This window comes from Mus caroli, unplaced genomic scaffold, assembly GCF_978045245.1.
Source record: "Mus caroli unplaced genomic scaffold, Mus_caroli_1 scaffold_8, whole genome shotgun sequence".
Taxonomy (NCBI): Eukaryota; Metazoa; Chordata; class Mammalia; order Rodentia; family Muridae; genus Mus; species Mus caroli.
In genome coordinates, this window is record NW_028227263.1 from 139,933,431 (window position 1) to 139,951,906 (window position 18,476).

The 18,476-nt window shown below is 43.1% G+C and overlaps 1 protein-coding gene across 1 annotated transcript in view; it reads right to left on the minus strand.

Moving 5' to 3' along the window:
• Positions 1-8,970: 8,970 nt before the first annotated feature.
• Positions 8,971-18,476, minus strand: part of LOC147003727 (NACHT, LRR and PYD domains-containing protein 4C) — a 41,490-nt gene continuing 31,984 nt past the window's right edge. The window contains exons 7-9 of the mRNA XM_085841078.1: positions 14,628-14,798; positions 12,713-12,883; positions 8,971-9,096 (exon numbers count right to left, since the gene is read on the minus strand). Coding sequence (XP_085697204.1) covers positions 9,003-9,096; positions 12,713-12,883; positions 14,628-14,798 — 436 coding nt within the window. The 3' untranslated portion in view covers positions 8,971-9,002. The remainder of the gene's footprint in view (positions 9,097-12,712; positions 12,884-14,627; positions 14,799-18,476) is intronic.

Below are 18,476 nucleotides of genomic sequence, written 5' to 3' on the forward strand. Positions count from 1 at the left end.
TCCAATAGATGACTGTGAGCATCCACTTCTGTGTTGAATGAATGTGGCTGCCCTTGCCTTTGGATCATAGATATTCAGAATTGAGAGTTCATCTTGGAGGATTTTACCTTTGATGAGTATGAAGTGTCCCTCCTTGTCTTTTTTGATAACTTTGGGTTGGAAGTTTATTTTATTCGATATTAGAATGGCTACTCCAGCTTGTTTCTTCAGACCATTTGCTTGGAAAATTGTTTTCCAGCCTTTCACTCTGAGGTAGTGTCAGTCTTTTTCCCCTGAGATGGGTTTTCTGTAAGCAGCAAAATGTTGGGTCCTGTTTGTGTATCCAGTCTGTTAGTCTATGTCTTTTTATTGGCGAATTGAGTCAATTGATATTAAGAGATATTAAGGAAAAGGGATTGTTTCCTATTATTTTTGTTGTTAGAGTTGGTATTCTGTTTTTGTGGCTGTCTTCTTTTTGGTTTGTTGAAGGATTACTTTCTTGCTTTTTCTAGGGTGTGGTTTCCGTCCTTGAATTGGTTTTTTTCTGTTATTATCCTTTGAAGGGCTGGATTCGTGGAAAGATAATGTGTGAATTTGGTTTTGTCGTGTAATACTTTGGTTCCTCCATCTATGGTAATTGAGAGTTTGGCTGGTTATAGTAGTCTGGGCTGGCATTTGTGTTCTCTTAGTGTCTGTATGACATCTGTCCAGGATCTTCTGGCTTTCATAGTCTCTGGTGAAAAGTCTGGTATAATTCTGATAGGCCTACCTTTATATGTTACTTGACCTTTTTCCCTTATTGCTTTTAATATTCTATCTTTATTTAGTGCATTTGTTGTTCTGATTCTTATGTGTCCAGAGGAATTTCTCTTCTGGTCCAGTCTATTTGGAGTTCTGTAGGCTTCTTGTATGTTCATGGGCATGTCTTTCTTTAGGTATGGGAAGTTTTCTTCTATAATTTTGTTGAAGATATTTGCTGGCCCTTTAAGTTGAAAATCTTCATTGTCATCTACTCCTATTATCTGTAGGTTTGGTCTTCTAATTGTGTCCTGGATTTCCTGGATGTTTTGAGTTAGGATCTTTTTGCATTTTGTATTTTCTTTGATTGTTGTACCGATGTTCTCTATGGAATCTTCTGTACCTGAGATTCTCTCTTCCATCTCTTGTATTCTGTTGCTGATGCTCTTATCTATGGTTCCAGATTTCTTTCCTAGGGTTTCCATCTCTTGAGTTGTCTCCCTTTGGGTTTTCTTTATTGTTTCTACTTCCATTTTTAGATCCTGGATGGTTTTGTTCAATTCCACCACCTGTTTGGTAGTGTTTTCCTGTAACTCTCTAAGGGATTTTTGTGTTTCCTTTTTAAAGGCTTCTAGCTATTTAACTGTGTTTTCCTGTATTTCCTTCTTAAAGTCCTCCATCATCATCATAAGAAGTGACTTTAGATCCATGTCTTGCTTTTCTGGTGTGATGGTATATCCAGGACTTGTTATGGTGGGAGTGTTTGGTTCTGATGATGCCAAGTAACCTTGGTTTCTGTTGCTTCTGTTCTTAATGCTTGCCTCCTGCCATCTGATTATCTCAAGTTTTTGCTGTCTTCAATATATCTGATTGGAGCCTGTCCTTCCTATAATCACAGTTGATTCAGGACTCCTTAGAGTCCAGCTTTCTCTGTGATCCTTTGCTTGTGGGCTCCTGTGAACCTGAGATTCTGGGTGTGTCAGAGTTCTTGGCAGTCAAGTTCCTCTGACACCCTGAAATACTGCTGTGACCCAGCTCCTGTTATTCTGGGATCCTGTTATCCTAAGATCCTGCGTTGTGTTACAGTGCCTGGAAGTGGTGTCTTCTTTGAGAATCACGGAACTGTCTGGTCAGTGGTCCTAAGATCACATGGAGAGTCCTCTAGGGACCCTGGGAGTGTCCCCTGACTCTGCGCCCAAGGTGATCTGGTGCTGGCGAAGACCAGAAGGGACTTGTCGCTATTTGTGTTTCTAAGACAGGCTTATTTCAGTTAACACTCAGAATTGTTTGGACTTTCAGGCAGCAGCTGAGTGGCAGGAATCATCAGCTGGAGCCAGGCTACTGTCCAAAGGCTGAACCTGGGGTGTGTGTGGGGATCTAACGCTGTCCTTCACTACTGAGGGGTGTAGGAGGGGGGAGGTGGTGGAAAAGCCAGCCCTTCTCAATCCTTCACCTTCCCATTCTTTAACTAACACCCCTTCTTTTCTATAGCAATTGATTTTTCTTAACGCAGGGACCTCTGAACACTAGAGAAAATGCTCTCTTTTGGGTCTTTAGGGATTTGCTAGCTTTGTCCAGTGTTTTGGTGCCTGGGCTCTCAGAAATGGAATTTAGGACTTTCCATGAGAAAGAGGGATGTTTTGAGAGTTTCATAAGGATTTTATCCATGACAACTGTTGGGTCCTGAGCTCACTCTCCAGCCTGTGTTTTGTATTTTCAATAGGAGCTGACATGGCTGAGTAAACTGTCAGTGTAACTACATAACTGAGACGATAAGAAAAAAAAAATAGAGCACTCACCCCTGAAAAGAATCAGACTTCTCAGTTCCTCCCAGCAAAACCCATCTCCCAAAAGAGATAGAACAAACCTTTTGTGGCTCCTCCCCAATTTCTTATAGGTTCTGGGAGGCCAAGCCTGTGACATCTCCCCTTCTCATTGACTGGAGCTGGATCACACTACTCTTCCTGGTAGCAGCACCGATTTGAAAGCACTTAGCATATCTCAATGTTGGCCCTGCCCACACCTCAGGTTAATGCTCTTCAAGCTTGCTCTTACAGGTGTGGGCCTAACCACTTGCATACCAGATCAGGCTGCACAAAGTGACCTACTTGGAGAACTCGATCTACTCCAGATGCACCACCTACCCTTGCAACCATCTTAAGATGGGTGGGGGCGAAGTTCCAAAGGCCCTATCGCTTAGTTAAGGAGCTTTTGATGACTGATGGCTCCGAGGGAGGGAGGGGGATGAGTTTCTTCCTTGGAAAATGCGACTGCTGGTAGGTTTGTTGGCACTTAGTGAATAACTTCACATGTATGCACACCTACACACACATGGTCAGCACTAATTGGACTCAGAGTTATTCTGCACCAACAAAGCCAAGTCAAGCCAAATTAAAGCATAGACACAGGTTTATTGAGGGTTATCCCAAGGAATGAGGCCACAGAAGTTGCCATGGGGAGGAAGAGAGGGAAGAGGGACGAGAAATATAGAGCCTACACACTGTACCCAGGGAGAAAGGAAATATAGAGAAAGGGAGCACAGGACAGAAGAGGGGAGAGAGGGAGAGGGATAGAGAAGGGGGAGGTTGAAGGAGAAGAGGAGGGAGGAAGAGAGGGGAAGGGAAGAAAGAAGGGAGTCCAAAATGTCTGGATTATATAGAGAAAAGCTTCTGGGGGTAGGGGAAGCCCAGCCCCTTGGTTGGAAAGTTCAGGGCAGAAAGCGGGGTATGCCAGCTATACCCTGTAACAAGTACAGGCTGAGGGACAGGACACTGGGAGAACCTGGAGGCCAGGTCTACTTTGGTGTGTAAAATACATACCTCAGCCATTTGTCCTGAGTCTGAATCCCAGCAGCTATTAATAATAACAATAATTAAGGACAGGAAGTCCTGAAGGAGCTGTTATCAACCTTTGTCCGTCTACCATCTCCCAGGACTGTTGTGGACTTTGTGAAGCTCAGAGTCTCCATCAGCATAGCACTCTGCATTCCTTTTGTGTGGTGTGTGTGTGTGTGTGTGTGCACGCATGCACGTGTGCATGCATGTCAGCACCCACATGCATGCTCTTGGGGGCCAGAGAAAGATGTTGAGTTTTCTCTTATCCCTATCCTTTATCGACTTGAGACAGGCCCTCTCTCCAAACCCAAGGTTCACTGTTTCTGCCAGGCTGAATGGTCAGTGAGCTCCTGGTGAAGGGACTCTAGCCAGCCTTAGTGTGGCTAGCATGGCTCTGGCTGGCCTTGCCTTTCTTGCTTATCCTCTCTGCCTTGCTAAACAAACAAACAAACAAACAAACAACCCTTAGATTACATTCTGAAAGGTAGACCCCAAGGGTTATTCCCTTATTTGGCCACTTGCTCCCACTGAGGCTGACTACCAAGGTCCAGCTATTCCAGCAATCAAAAGCCCCCCTTTGGTTCACCTAATTAACATGCCCAATCAAAATTCAACACCTCATCCTAACCCTTTTACCTTTATAAATTGCCATTTGCCTATGTGCCACATCTGTCTCCTCTCTATACAGAGGCAGTCCTTTGTCCTCCAGGACAAATATCCCTTCCCCCTCTCCCTCGTTTCTTTCCTCTTCTCCTGTGTCCTCTATCCCCTGTTTTTGATCTTACTGCCTACCCTTTGTCCCTGTGGGGGAAGATTTCCTCTATGCTAAGAGATTGGTCTTGGGGTGTCCTGTGGGGGAAACTGGTCCCTCCCTGGGATGTCTGTCCCCAGCACTGCACACCATGCCATGTGCTTTTTATTTCAGTGCCAGGAATTTGAACTCATGTTCCCTTGCTTTCATACCATGTGCTATCACCCACTGAGCCTTTCCTTGGGCCTTGCTTCCCTTTCTTCTAACATCTGCCTAGGGGTGTGGGTGGGAAGAAAGGTGTCAGAAGAGACGTGACTGTTTCCTGCAGGGGTTGGTGTGCACGTCCCATTAGGATATCTGCCCTCTCCTTCATTTTCCTCCATCCCCCTCTACCCCATAATACTCTGATCTTTGGTTGCCTCTGAACACATATATTTTATGCACATGTGTCTGGGCATGTACGTGTAATGAAGTCTGAAGATGTCATCAGATCCATGGAACTGGAGTTACTCATCATTGTGAGGCACCTGATAAAGCTGTGGGGAATTGAACCCCCTTCCTCTCACCTCTCGCAGTGGCTGAGTCATTTCTCCAGCCACATTTTGTTGTTTCTTTAACTGAATTAACTCTACTTAAATCTTTAGTTATATTAAGAAGACTTGTGTATCAGAACTTTGTAGGGCTGTAAACTGCAGTGACATGTGGAATGCCAAATATTAGAAATAATCTAGCCAGGCATAGTGGCACATGTCTTTGATCCCAGCACTTGGGGAGGCAGAAACAGGCAGATGTCTTGTGAGTTGTAGGCTAGCCTTGTCTACAAAGTGAGTTCCAGGACAGCCAGGGTTGTTACACAGAAACACCATGTGTTGAAACAAAACAAAACAAAAAACCCCAACAACAACAACAACAATCACCCCTAACCACTTTGGAAAATAGATATGAAAATCAAGTATCTGTATCCACCTGCATTCTGCATGTCTGGTGTTAGGATCAATATTGGTTCAGGACCCCAAGACCAAGATCTCAGCACAAAGGAGCTTTTCCTGTTCCAGAGGGCCAGTGGCCAGTGGCCAGTGGCCAGGGAATGAGAGATAGAGACAGGAGACAGAGGACAAGGGAGGAGGGATATTTGTCCCAGAAGGGGACAAAGGACTCCCTTTGGGTAGAAAGGAAAACAACATGGCACATAGGAAAATGGAGTGTTATAAAGGTAAATGGGGAGTCCCATGTTAGGATGAGGTGTTTAATTTTAATTGGTCATGTTAATTAGGTGAACCAATGGGGACTTTTGATTGCTGGAAGTCTACACTTTGATAGCTGGACCTTGATAGTCATCCTCAAGAGGAAGTGGCTCACTTTAGGAATGAATTCTAAGGGGGTTTAGCAAGGACAAAGGAATTGGGAAGAAGGGCAAGGCCTGCCAGAGCTATGCTCACTGTGCTCCAGCTGGCCAGAGTCCCTTCATCAGGTAAAAAATAAGGGTGATTAAAATTCTGCCACCTTGGAGAGAAACTCCATAAAACAGAGGATGTGAAAATGATCTGAAAACAAGAGGATCTTCTAGGACGGGATTTTTACAAGGAAGTAACACAAGAGAGTGTTCTGTGGGGGAGCTGAAACACTCCATCCAGTCACAGCTCCTTAAGACAGAAAGTAACTCACTCAACATAGCTCTAGAAGGATCAGATACATTAGTGTCTCCTGTACCCACTGAAGAGTAACAGTAAAGACTATGCAGGGTACAGCCCCTGCCTCCCAACCTCCAAGCTTCAGAGACCATGCCAGCAGCTTAGATGTAGACACCAGCATGTCTGCCTAGAAGAAACAGAGACCAACTGCCTGTTTGGAAAGGACACTCTAACCCATAGAGCTGCCCTCAGACGGGGCAATGTGATCCAGGTTCCTAGCTTTGGGATGTAAGTTCTCACCCATGCTTCAGTAGGCTTTGAGATGGAGCAGACTTTGCATCAGTTCTGCTCCTCTGAGTAACCCAATAAAACTCACTGGCTCATGTTGGACTCAGGTGGCACATTCTTTGTTCTGTCATTGGTTCCTATCTGGGGTGAATAGAACTAGTTCATGTCTCTATAGGAATGGTGCCATCCAACACTTTGCCACTAAACCGTATCCACGTTTTGAATAGCCTTAAGTACAATTCTGCTGTTTCCCCTATACTCTTGGATGTCTGGCCTACCACTGGTGTATGGTCACCATACCAGTGGCCACACCTTTAAAGAACTCTCTCACAGGAGGTATCAGTTGCCAGTAGCTCCTTAGCTTGAGGTGGGATTTCACGCCTCCCTCCTCTATGTTGGAAAGTTGCTTGAGATGGGGTCTCACGTAGTCCAGGCTAGACTTAAACTCCTTATGTAGTCAACGATAATCCTGAACTCCTGAGCTGGGCACCTCTGAGTGAGACACAGATGTGTGACACCATACCTGGTAACACGAACTTACTTTTGTAAATTTATTTTGTGTGCATATTTGTGTGTGGTCAGAGGCCTACTTTTGGGAGTCAGTTTCCCTTTTGTACCATGAGAATTCAAGAGATGGAGCTGAGGCTATCAGTCTTGGTAGCACTTACCTGCTGAGCCCACTTAAACATTTAAAAACATCACTGAAAATGGTATTATTCATGCATATGCATTTTGTATTTACTTTTGCTTTTAGTCTGGCAACACAGGGGCAGATATATGCACACACACACACACACACACACACACACACACACACACTTAAGCGTGTTGTCTATGGTTTATTCTCACTATCTGTGCTGATAGGCACAAGTAGCTATAGGGCCAGACTAACAATATAGACAACTTGGATGTGATTTCTTCTACATAACTGAAAAAAAAAAACCCTCCATATTTTGTCATTGAAGGACTTGTTTAAGTGTATATGAGTGATGATGTAAGATCATCCATTTGTCTTATGACAGGGTTAACAGGCTTACTCTCTCCCTCAGTGATTCAGATATAGGGCAGATCAGACCAGATTAAAAGTAGATAAAGGCCAGTTCATTAAGAGGCAGCTCTCAGGTGGGTTCCCGGATCTCACATCCAGGCTAAAGCAGGGAGGGTGGGGCAGGGTGGGGGGTGTTTAGAGCTTAGGTGAGGGGTGATGACGTGCCAGCTAAGAGCTGGTACTGTGTCTATACATGGTCAGAACCTGAGTCCCTTGGAGGGCACTCTTGGGTTGGTTCCCAGAAAGGCAGAGATAAGGACCGATGACAAGGTTAGCATAAAGTTTTCTCTGAGCATGAGGGTTTGGGGAAGGAAGGGAAGATGGAGTTTACCAGCTTGTATGGGGTGAGCAGGGGTTCTAGCCAGACAAGGGTTACTTGTGTAGTTTAGGGAGAGGGGAGTAAGATAGGGTATGATTAAAAAGGGTATTTGCCCTTATTTGTAGTATAGGCAGAAGGAACGAATGATTCCTGTAAGTACGTGCTTTTCACAGGCACAAGGCCTAGGTATGCCCAAATAAAGACCAAAAGCCAGCATGCAGAGTGGAGTCGGGCATGAAGTTCCACCCCTAGCTGAGGAGCTGTAATTGTAACTGTTAGCTGCTGGAAGAAAAGGTCGCTTTTAAGTGCAGTCCCTGGCCACACTCCAGTAAAGACCACCTATCCAAGAATGCTTGGATAACACATATTGGCATTGATAGGAGAGCGAGGGATGACACAAAGTTGGGTGGAAAAAGAAGGAGGATGGATCTGAGAAGAGTTAAGAAGAAGGGCGGGAGAATATGATCAAAACATATTGTATGACATTCTCACAGATCTAGCAAAATTATAAAAATGTGCTTTTAAAACTCCTTCATCCAGAAAGAGAAGAGAAAAAAAATCCTAATTAGATTGCTATAGGAGTAAGAATCAAGTCAGATCAGCCTTTATCAGGACCTTGGTATGGCCATTATCTTTCTACTTCGAAATAGATGAGAGGTTAGAAATGGCCCTGCAGTTAAGCTCACATACTGCTCTTGCAGGGCACAAGTTCAGTTTGCAATACCTGTGACAGACAGCATATAACTGCCTGTAATTCCAGTTCCAAGGGACCTGAACACACACACACACACACACACACACACACACACACACACACACACACACACACAGGTACTACTATGTATGCATTAACATTTGAGATTAGAAGTCAGCAGACTTAGAAAATGCCTAAATTTATTATTTAATAAAAAACACAAAACAGCAACAGTTTCCATCATCATTTCCCCAACCTTTGTCCATTTCCCTAAACAACTTTGTGGGGCACCATTATTGCCTGGACCGACATTATAGGTCCAGTAATCCACCAACAGGCAAATCTCTTCTTAAGGGATTTCTAAAGATACTTTTATCTTTAAAAGTAAAGATACATTTAAAGACTTTATTGTATGCTTAGAATGTGTGGAAAAACTGTCATCATAAGGCAGTCATTTTACCATAACTGTCTTTGAATGGCCCGTTTGGTTCTGTAGTGCAAACAAAAAGCTACATCTATCTTGCAAAACACATCTGAATGGGGGGTGAAGGTGGTGGGGGCAAAGAAACGGTATCTCACTGGAATGTTAGTGACCTGTGATTTTTGTATATAATGGGCCAAATTAAGGATCCTGCTCTCTTTCTTTTGGAGGTAGTTCGAGGTCAGAATACAGCCATGTTTCTCGCACCAGAACGTCCACCCTTGTTTTCTGCTTCTGCCTTACACACTGCTTAGGATGCTCAAGTATGGGTTTTTCTCTTCCTCAGCAATCAGGAACTCCTGGGTTTCCTTATCAAAGTCAGTAATTCGAAGTCTAGAATGATAAAAAAAAAAGCTTTAATTAACTTACTCTTCTTTTAAGATTTAATTTTCTAAAATTATTTATGTATGTGCATATGCCTGTGTGGATCTCTGGGCAGCACATGTGTGCAGGTGTCTGTGGGAGTCAGAAGTCACTGGACCTGCTGAAGTAGGGTGAGAGCAGTTGGGAGCTGCCCTATCAGATGATGCTGGGAACTGAGGCTGAGTCCTCTGCAAGAGCAGCAAAAGCTTAACAGAGGAGCCATTTCTCCACACCGTCCCTTTTGCTCTCCGACATCCAGACTTTTCCATAAAAACTGATCTAGGGACTGGAGGGATGACTCAGTGGTTAAGAGTGGTGGCTGCTCTCGCAGAGGACCCAGGTTCAATTCCCCACACTGCAGTTCACAACCATCTGTAACTTAAGTTCCAGGGGCTCTGATACCAACTTCTAGCCTCTAAGCCAGAATATACATGCATGTAAAATACCCATACATAAAATTTAAAAAAAATGAAATAAAATTATCTTAACTTGTTGGTCTGCCTATTAGCGTATGTGCATGCATGCCTGCCTGCCAGAGGTCAATGTCAGATGTCTTCAATTGTTTTCTACCTTATCTTTGTGAGACAGGGTCTCTCACTGAACCTGCCATTCATAGACTGGCTGGCCAGTGAGCTTCAGGGAGCCTCCTATCTCCACCCTTCTCCCTGACCCTAAGGCTACAGACATATGAGACCACAGTCAGGTTTACTAGGTGGACGGTGAAGATCTGACCTCAGGTCCTCAGACTTCTGCTGCAAGCTCTTTCTTTACCTGACCATCTCTGTGCTGTGAACTCTACACCCAAACTGAGGTTTATTTAAATTTAGTTTCAACATTCAGCATGGTGGTACTTCCAGTGCTTCCTACAAGTACCTTCTAAGCTTTTAGGGTTTTGCATAGAAGACTTGGAAAAGACTTGATTTTTTTTTTCAAGCTCCAACCAGTAATTGTTCTCATGAATATGCATACACTCACCCTCCTCCCTCCCTCCCTCCCCCTCTCTCTCTCTCTCATATATCCTGATTCCTGTCTATTTTCATTCTATGTGAATTACTTTTCTATTATTGTGATAAAACACCATGACCAACTTACAGAAGGAAAGATCTATTTGCCTAAAACCCCTACTGTTCCAGGGAGATAAAAGTCGATCACCATGGCGGCAGGGAAGGGTGGCTACAGGAGCAGGAAGCTGAGTGCCCACATACTGAACTACAAGCATGAAGCAGAGAAAGCTCTCTGGGTATGGTATGAGGCTGTCCCAGTGACATACTTTCTCAAGCAAGGTCACACCTCCAAACCCTACCGAAGTAACAATATCAACTGCAGACCACATATCCAAACATCTGAGCCAATAGGAGACATTCTCATTCAGACCATCATGTTACGTGTATTTTTATGTTTTAAGTAGGTTTGTCCTGTAGGAATGAAGCATGTACTAGGGCATATATTAATTGTAGTATATGTCTTTCTGAGACGTTCCATAGTGGAGTAAGAGGACATCATAGAAACTTACTTAGTTTCATAATATCTATCACATTATCTGACACCGATATAGTTTTGAATTTCTCATGTCAAAGAACAACTCTTACTTTGCAGATCAAATCAGAAATGGATTCCTTACTCCAGGGTGCAGGTAAACATGGCTGAATTGTAATCAGATGCGAAGCTGGGTGACTCCGTAAATGACAGATAACTCACCTCTTTCTGCTTTGCTATGCACCCACTCCCACTTGGTACTCTTCCAACCTCCAGCCAACACCAAGTAAGAAAGAAATCTTGCAGGCACTCAACACTCTGAGGGGGCAAGGTAACTGGCAAGAGTAAATCTTAGGAAGTGAGCCTGTGTCTTCCTTCCAGGAAAGAAGAGTTATAGACATTTTAACTCAGCATCTCATAGGCATATTCACCCTGTCACCCATGAGTCACACACAGATGAGGGTAGCTATGAAAAGGGCTAGCACAAAAGTCTAAGTTTACTCAAAATAAATTTCTTTTTGGTAAACAAACTGAACAGTTTTTGAGTGTGAACTCTGTATATGCCATGTTGCAATGCCAAAAGGTTGGATACCTCTATAAGGTTTTACTTTCCTAGAAATGAGTACCTTAAGTAACTGCCTAAAATGACCCTGATCTTGAGGGCCGGGGGAGATGGTTCTCCCAGTGAAGTGTTTGCTACATGAGGAACTGAGGCTACTTCCCAACTCCTACATAACAAGCTGGAAAGACTGGAATAAGACTGTGGTCCAAGAACCAAGGAAGCACAAACTGACAGATTCCTAGCACTTGATGATTAACCAGCCTTACAGAATTTGTTACTCTCAGGTGTCAGTGAGAGATCCCATCTCAAAAACAACTGAGGTAGATGGCATCTGATGACGGATGGCCATTAGAGGTTTTCTTCTGGTCTCCCATAAACACATGTGCACCTGAACTCACATATTTTCACAAAATCACCTTGATCTCATAAGGGTTTGAAGACCACAGGGGGAAAAACAAACAATGGAGATAAATGCTGAAGATTATAAAAATAATAGTATATAATGTATCTCGTACTTATAAAATATCTTATGCTTATATAAAGTACTCTAGATCACATATTTATATGATAATAGCATAAGATAAACCTTTATCTACAAGCAGACCACCCTAGCTCACGTAGTCTATCTTAAAGGTTCTCAGTGCTCTCACATTAGGCTCCAGGTGGGCAAAAATCAAATCGCCTAACATAAAGATGATATTATATTAAAATGTTGAAATGTTAAAAATGTTATCTCATATAATTAATGACTACTGTGTTGGAGAAAACAGTGAATGACTGGGCGTACTTTTGTACTGTAGATCCAAACAATCTTAAGTCAGGACTGTCTGCATAAATAAAGTTGTATTTACAACCGTATTTATGTATTAACCTTACAATAGTACCAAGTATTGCCAGTACATGGGCACTGACCAGTCCGAGGGCAAGGAAGGGCTTTATACTTAATCTAATACTCCTGTAACATCACCGAGAGAGAGAGAGAGAGAGAGAGAGAGAGAGAGAGAGAGAGAGAGAGAGAGAGAGAGAGAGAGAGAGAGAGGGAGAGAGAGGGAGAGAGAGGGAGAGAGGAGATAATAAGATGATAAGATATGCTTACTGGTGTAGCATTGGCAGGATTATTATTGCTGTGACCATCTTATTATTGAGTTACTTGCATTTTGGGTGTGTGTGTATAATTAGGCGGAGGCCAGAGGCCAACCTTAGGTATCATCCTTGATTTTTGAGATGGGGGTCCTCTCATTTGGCCTGGAATTCACCAATTTGACTAGACTGGCTGGCCAGTGAGTATTAAGGATTCTCCTTGTCTTTATCTCTCCATTACTGAGATTATAAATACAAACCCTATGCCTGGCTTTTTCCATGTAGTTTCTGGGGATCAAACTCTGGCCCCTTATACTTGTGTGGCAAGGACTCTACGGCCTGAGCCATGCCCCCAGCTCTGATTTCTATCTTAAATTATCATATCATTAGCAGCACATTTCAGATCTCAGTTTATCCTTTCTTATCCCTAAGGACTCTTCCTACCAAAGAGAACAGAGGCCAGCTCACCCAAGTACATGCAGGGTATGCTGTTGCTGTTTCAGAGCCTCAAACAGTACAACCAATCCACTGTGGTCCAAGGCGTTCTCCTGCAGGTTGATTCCCCACAGGGTCTTACAGTGGGTAAAAGCAGAAGCAAGGTCCTCACAGCAGGCACCAGTTAGTGCACAGGCTTCCAATCTGCAACAAAAATGAATAGTTCTGTGTCAGGGTGAGAAGGCATGTGGGTGGGTGGGTGGTGACTCAGTCTAGATCTAGAGTGTGCTCACTCCATAGCCTCTGAGGACTATTGGCAGGTGCGATCACAATTGTTCATTCTCAGTATCCATGTCTGTGGTGAACTAATAGTTCCACTAATGGCCTGCTGTCCCAGCCCTTGAAGCTGGGATGAAATTGGACCTCACACTGTGTACTACAGTGAAACAGGGGACAAGGGTTGCTGAGCTCTGAGCCTACATCTCAAACACCTTGATACTTTTTGATTTGAGCCCTGGAGATTCATTCTGCTATGGACTAAAGTACAAGCTGTCAAAATTCATATGTTGAAGTCCCAGTCTCCAGTATCCCATGAGTATGGATTTTCAGACAGTCTCTAGAGAGGGAGTTAAATTAAAATGAAGACAGTAGGGTGGGAATCTAATCTTGTATAACTGTGAAGACTCAAGGAGAAGACAACCATGTTCAAGTCAATGAAAAATGCCTGGAACATAGTCCTTGTTTGGTGCTCTAAAGAAACCATCCCTGTTGATGCATAATGTCACTTCTAGCCTCTGCAACTGTGTTTAGTCAATAAATCCCTACTGTATGAGCCAGTCAATCTATTTTTGTCATGGCAGCCAAAGCAGTTGCCATACCAGTCCACTCAAATAAGTCAATGAGATGTGGTCTCATCACTCCTGTCATCTCCAGTGGACCTCCATTGCTGCATTCGTTCAACCATCTATGCATGCATCCAGTATCCATATATATTCCTTTCCAAGTAAGAGCTATATATCTATGCAGGCTCCCATCAATGAAGACAAGCATATATCTATACTTGCAACCATCAATCACTCAGCCACCAGTGCATAGATCCATCCAAACATCTATGGACTCACCCAACTAAATATGCATCCATCTGTGTAATAAACATCTACTCATTGCATGCAACCAATCATCCTCCCACCCATGCATCCATCTACCCATATATCCATGCATCTCCCCACCCATCCATCTATACATCTATCCACACACCACCTCCTTTTCCTGCCTCCATTCCCAACAGTTAGGCTGCCCCCCCCATTATATTTCCCTAGATGATCAATTCTGTAAGTATGCCTAGTCAAGATAAATCATACCTGGCTAGGCTAGCAATCAGCAAGCAGTAAAGATTTACTGCTTTCAGGCTTGAGGTTTTAGAGTGGCTTAACTACTGCTAACTGCCATGTTACCTACATTGCCTATGGAGTTTCAAAAAAAAATATTGATTTTCATTTTATGTTCACTGGGATTTTGCCTGTATGAATGTCTGTATGAGGGTGTCAGGTCCCCTGAAACTGGAGTCACAGACAGTTGTGAGATAACATATAGGTGCTGGGAATTGAACTTAGGTCCTCTGGAAGAGCATCTAGTGCTTTTAACTGGTGAGCCAGCACTCTAGCCCTATGGATTTTTTGTTCTTTTTAAAGAGTTATTATGTATACAGCATTCTGCCTGAATGTGTGCCTGCAGGCCAGAAGAGGGCACCAGATTTCATTATAGATGGTTGTGAGCCACCATGTGATCACTGGGAATTGAACTCAGGACCTCTGGAAGAGCAGACAGTGCTCTTAATCTCTGAGTCATCTCTCCAGTCCCCCTATGGAGTTTTAATTTACGTTTCTGCACACTAATCACCCACTTTTGCCACCCTCGGAGACACAGCTATGACCATGGTGATGCCCACCCAATATTCTCTAAGTGGCAGTTGGGATGTTTTATAGCATCACACAGGAGCTTCACACCAGCGTCTTCTATTTTATTGTTTGAAACCTGTAGGTTCCTCAGGTTCTGGTTGTTCCTCAAGACTTCAGCCAGGTCCTGGCAACCACTAGTGGTGATGAGACAATATCTCACACTGTAAGAGAAAAATCACAATACTGTGGTTATTCCCTGATCTGAAAAGGAAGCATTTCACAAGACCCAGCGATGTCTGCAACAGCAGACAGCACTCAGAGATTCAGAAAATATCATGTTCTCAGGCTGGAGAGATGCTCAGTGGTTAAGAGCACTGGCTGCTCTTCCAGCGGTCCTGAGTTCTATTCCCAGCAACCATATGGTGCTCAAAACCATCTGTAATAGGATCAGATGCTCTCTCTTCTGATGTATCTGAAGACATCAACAGTGTACTCACATACATAAAATAAATAAATAAATCTTAAAAAAAAAAAAGAAAAAGAGGCTTCTGGTTGGCGCCAGCACTGGGACACCTTGGGCGCAGAATTGGCGGACATCCCCACAGTCCCCAGAGGACACTCCACACGATCTTAGGATCACTGGTGAGTAGAACACAACATATGTGCCAATCCAATTATGACAGGTCTGTGACAGCAGGAACAAGGACACCAGAGCCCTTCCTAACCAGAGGCTCCGGTTCCTTTTGATCAGTTCTGGTTTACCTTGGTTTCAAACAGACCAGATAGCCCCATGGTGCAGACCAGACAGCCCCATGGTGCTCAAAGGAGACATCACTTCCAGGCACTGTAACATGCCCAGGATCTTAGGACAACAGGATCCCAGGATAACAGGAGCTGGGTCACAGCAGTATTTCAGGGTCGCAGAGGAAGCTTGACTGCCAAAAACTCTGACACACCAAGAATATCAGGTTCAGAGGAGCCCACAATCAAAGGATCACAGAGAAAGCTGGACTCTGAGGGGTCCTGAATCAACTGGGATTATAGGTAGGACAGGCTCCAATCATATATATTGAGGGCAGCAAGCACTTGAGATAATCAGATGGCAGGAGGCAAGGTTAAGAACAGAAGCAACAGAAACCAAGGTTACTTGGCATCATCAGAACCAAACTCTCCCACCATAGCAAGTCCTGGATACACCATCACACCAGAAAAGCAAGACATGGATCTAAAGTCACTTCTTATGATGATGATGGAGGATTTTAAGAAGGAAATACAGGAAAACACAGGTAAACAGCTAGAAGCCTTTAAAGAGAAAACACAAAAATTCCTCAGAGAGTTACAGGAAAACACTATCAACAGGTGGTGGAATTGAACAAAAGCCTCCAGGATCTAAAAATGGAAGTAGAAACAATAAAGAAAACCCAAAGGGAGACAACTTAGGAGATAGAAACCCTAGGAAAGAAATCAGGAACCAAAAATGTGAGCATCAGCAACAGAATAGAATAGATGGAAGAGAGAATCTCAGGTGCAGAAGATTCCATAGGGAACATAGACACACCAATCAAAGAAAATGCAAAATGCAAAAAGATCCTAAGTCAGAACATTCAGGAAATCCAGGACACAATGAGAAGACCAAACCTATGGATAATAGGAATAGATGAGAATAACTTAAAGGGCCAGCAAATAACTTCAACAAAATTATAGAAGAAAACTTCCCATACCTAAAGAAAGAGATGCTCATGAACACACAAGAATCCTACAGAACTCCAAATAGACTGGACCAGAAAAGAAATTCCTCCTGACACATAATAATCAGAATCAGGATCAGATTAATGACCTAAACAGTCCTATATCCCCTAAAAAAATCAGAAGCAGTCATTAATAGTCTCCCAACCAAAAAAAGGCCAGGACCAGATGAGTTTAGTGCAGAGTTCTATCAGACCTTCAAAGAAGATCTAATTCCAGTTCTTCTCAAACTATTCCACAAAATAGAATCAGAAGGTACTCTACCCAATTCATTCTAAGACGCCACAATTACTCTGATACCTAAACCACATAAAGACCCAACAAAGATAGAGAACTTCAGACCAATTACCCTTATGGATATCTATGCAAAAATCCTCAATAAAATTCTCACTAACCGAATCCAAGAACACATCAAAACTATCATCCATCCTGACCAAGTAGGTTTCATTCCAGGGATGCAAGGATTGTTTAATATATGGAAATCCATCAACGTAATCCACTATATAAACAAACTCAAAGGCAAAAACCACATGATCATCTGGTTAGATGCTGAGAAAGCATTTGACAAAATCCAACACCCCTTCATGATAAAAGTCTTGGAAAGATCAGGAATTCAAGACCCATACCTAAACATAATAAAAGCAATCTACAGCAAACCAGTAGCCAGCATCAAAGTAAATGGAGAGAAACTCGAAGCAATCTCACTAAAATCAGGGACTAGACAAGGCTGCCCACTTTCTCCCTACCTATTCAATATAGTACTTGAAGTCCTAGCCAGAGCAATTCGACAACAAAAGGAGATCAAGGGGATACAAGTTGCAAAACACAAGAAAATCAAGAAGGAAGACCAACGTTTGGATACTTTATTCCTCCTTAAAATAGGGAACAAAATATCCATGGAAGGAGTTACAGAGACAAAGTTTGGAGCAAGGATGAAAGGATGGACTACCCCACCCGGGGATCCATCCCATAATCAGCCACCAAACCCAGACACTACTGCATATGACAGCAAGCTTTTGCTGAAAGGACCCTGATACAGCAACCACATGATGGCTCACAACCATCTGTACAGCTATAGTATACTCATATACATAAAATAAATAAATCTTAAAAAAAAAGACTGCTGTGTGTTGTACTAGGAAACCAAAAGAAGCCTGTGAAGAACAGGCTATGTAAACCTGTAAGGAAATGTGCTTTAGCTTTGTCTTTAGTTTCTGCTCTAAGCAAATGGGGGTTGGGACTATTGATCTGGGATTCATAGAATTTATGTAAATTTAAGAATTTTTTTAATGATAATTCTTTTTTTTTTTTAAGATTTATTTATTTATATGTAAGTATACTGTAGCTGTCTTCAGACACTCCAGAAGAGGGAGTCAGATCTTGTTACGGATGGTTGTGAGCCACCATGTGGTTGCTGGGATTTGAACTCCGGACCTTCGGAAGAACAGTCGGGTGTTCTTACCCACTGAGCCATCTCACCAGCCCTAATGATAATTCTTAACTTTTTTTGTTTGATTTTTGAGACAGGGTTTCTCTGTGTAGTCCTGGCTGTCCTGGAACTCACTTTGTAGACCAGGCTGGCCTCGAACTCAGAAATCCGCCTGCCTCTGCCTCCCAAGTGCTGGGATTAAAGGCATGTGCCACAAGTGCCCAGCAAATTTAAGAAATTTTGAAGATTATTAACAATGATCAAACCCTTGATGATGTAGCTTTAGTAAATAAAAGGCTGGGTTCAGGCTCTCTGGTCAGAAAGGAGAAGAAAGAATGATGAGAATCCCAGGGAACAGAGAGAGCACCTGAACTGACAGCTTGCAGCTACTACTGACCCCGAGTCACTAATGAATCCGCGCTGTTCCCATTCGTGCCTTTCTCAGAACCCTCCTTAGGCTGGAGCTGAACCTCAGCAGGGTTTTTGTAATTACCATATACTTTTTACTTTTGTTTTGTTTTTGAGGTAGGATCTCATTCTCACCCAGTTTGGGAAAAAAGAAGCCTATAAAACATGGAATCCATTTTGGGTTGACCAACTACTCCTGAGTATGGGGCATGCCCTGGAGTGTGGGCGATATACTCAGTGTCATTCCATTGGAGAAAACAGATTTTTCCTCTCCCAACAGATTTTTTTAAAATACAAATTCAGTATTTTTAGAGAC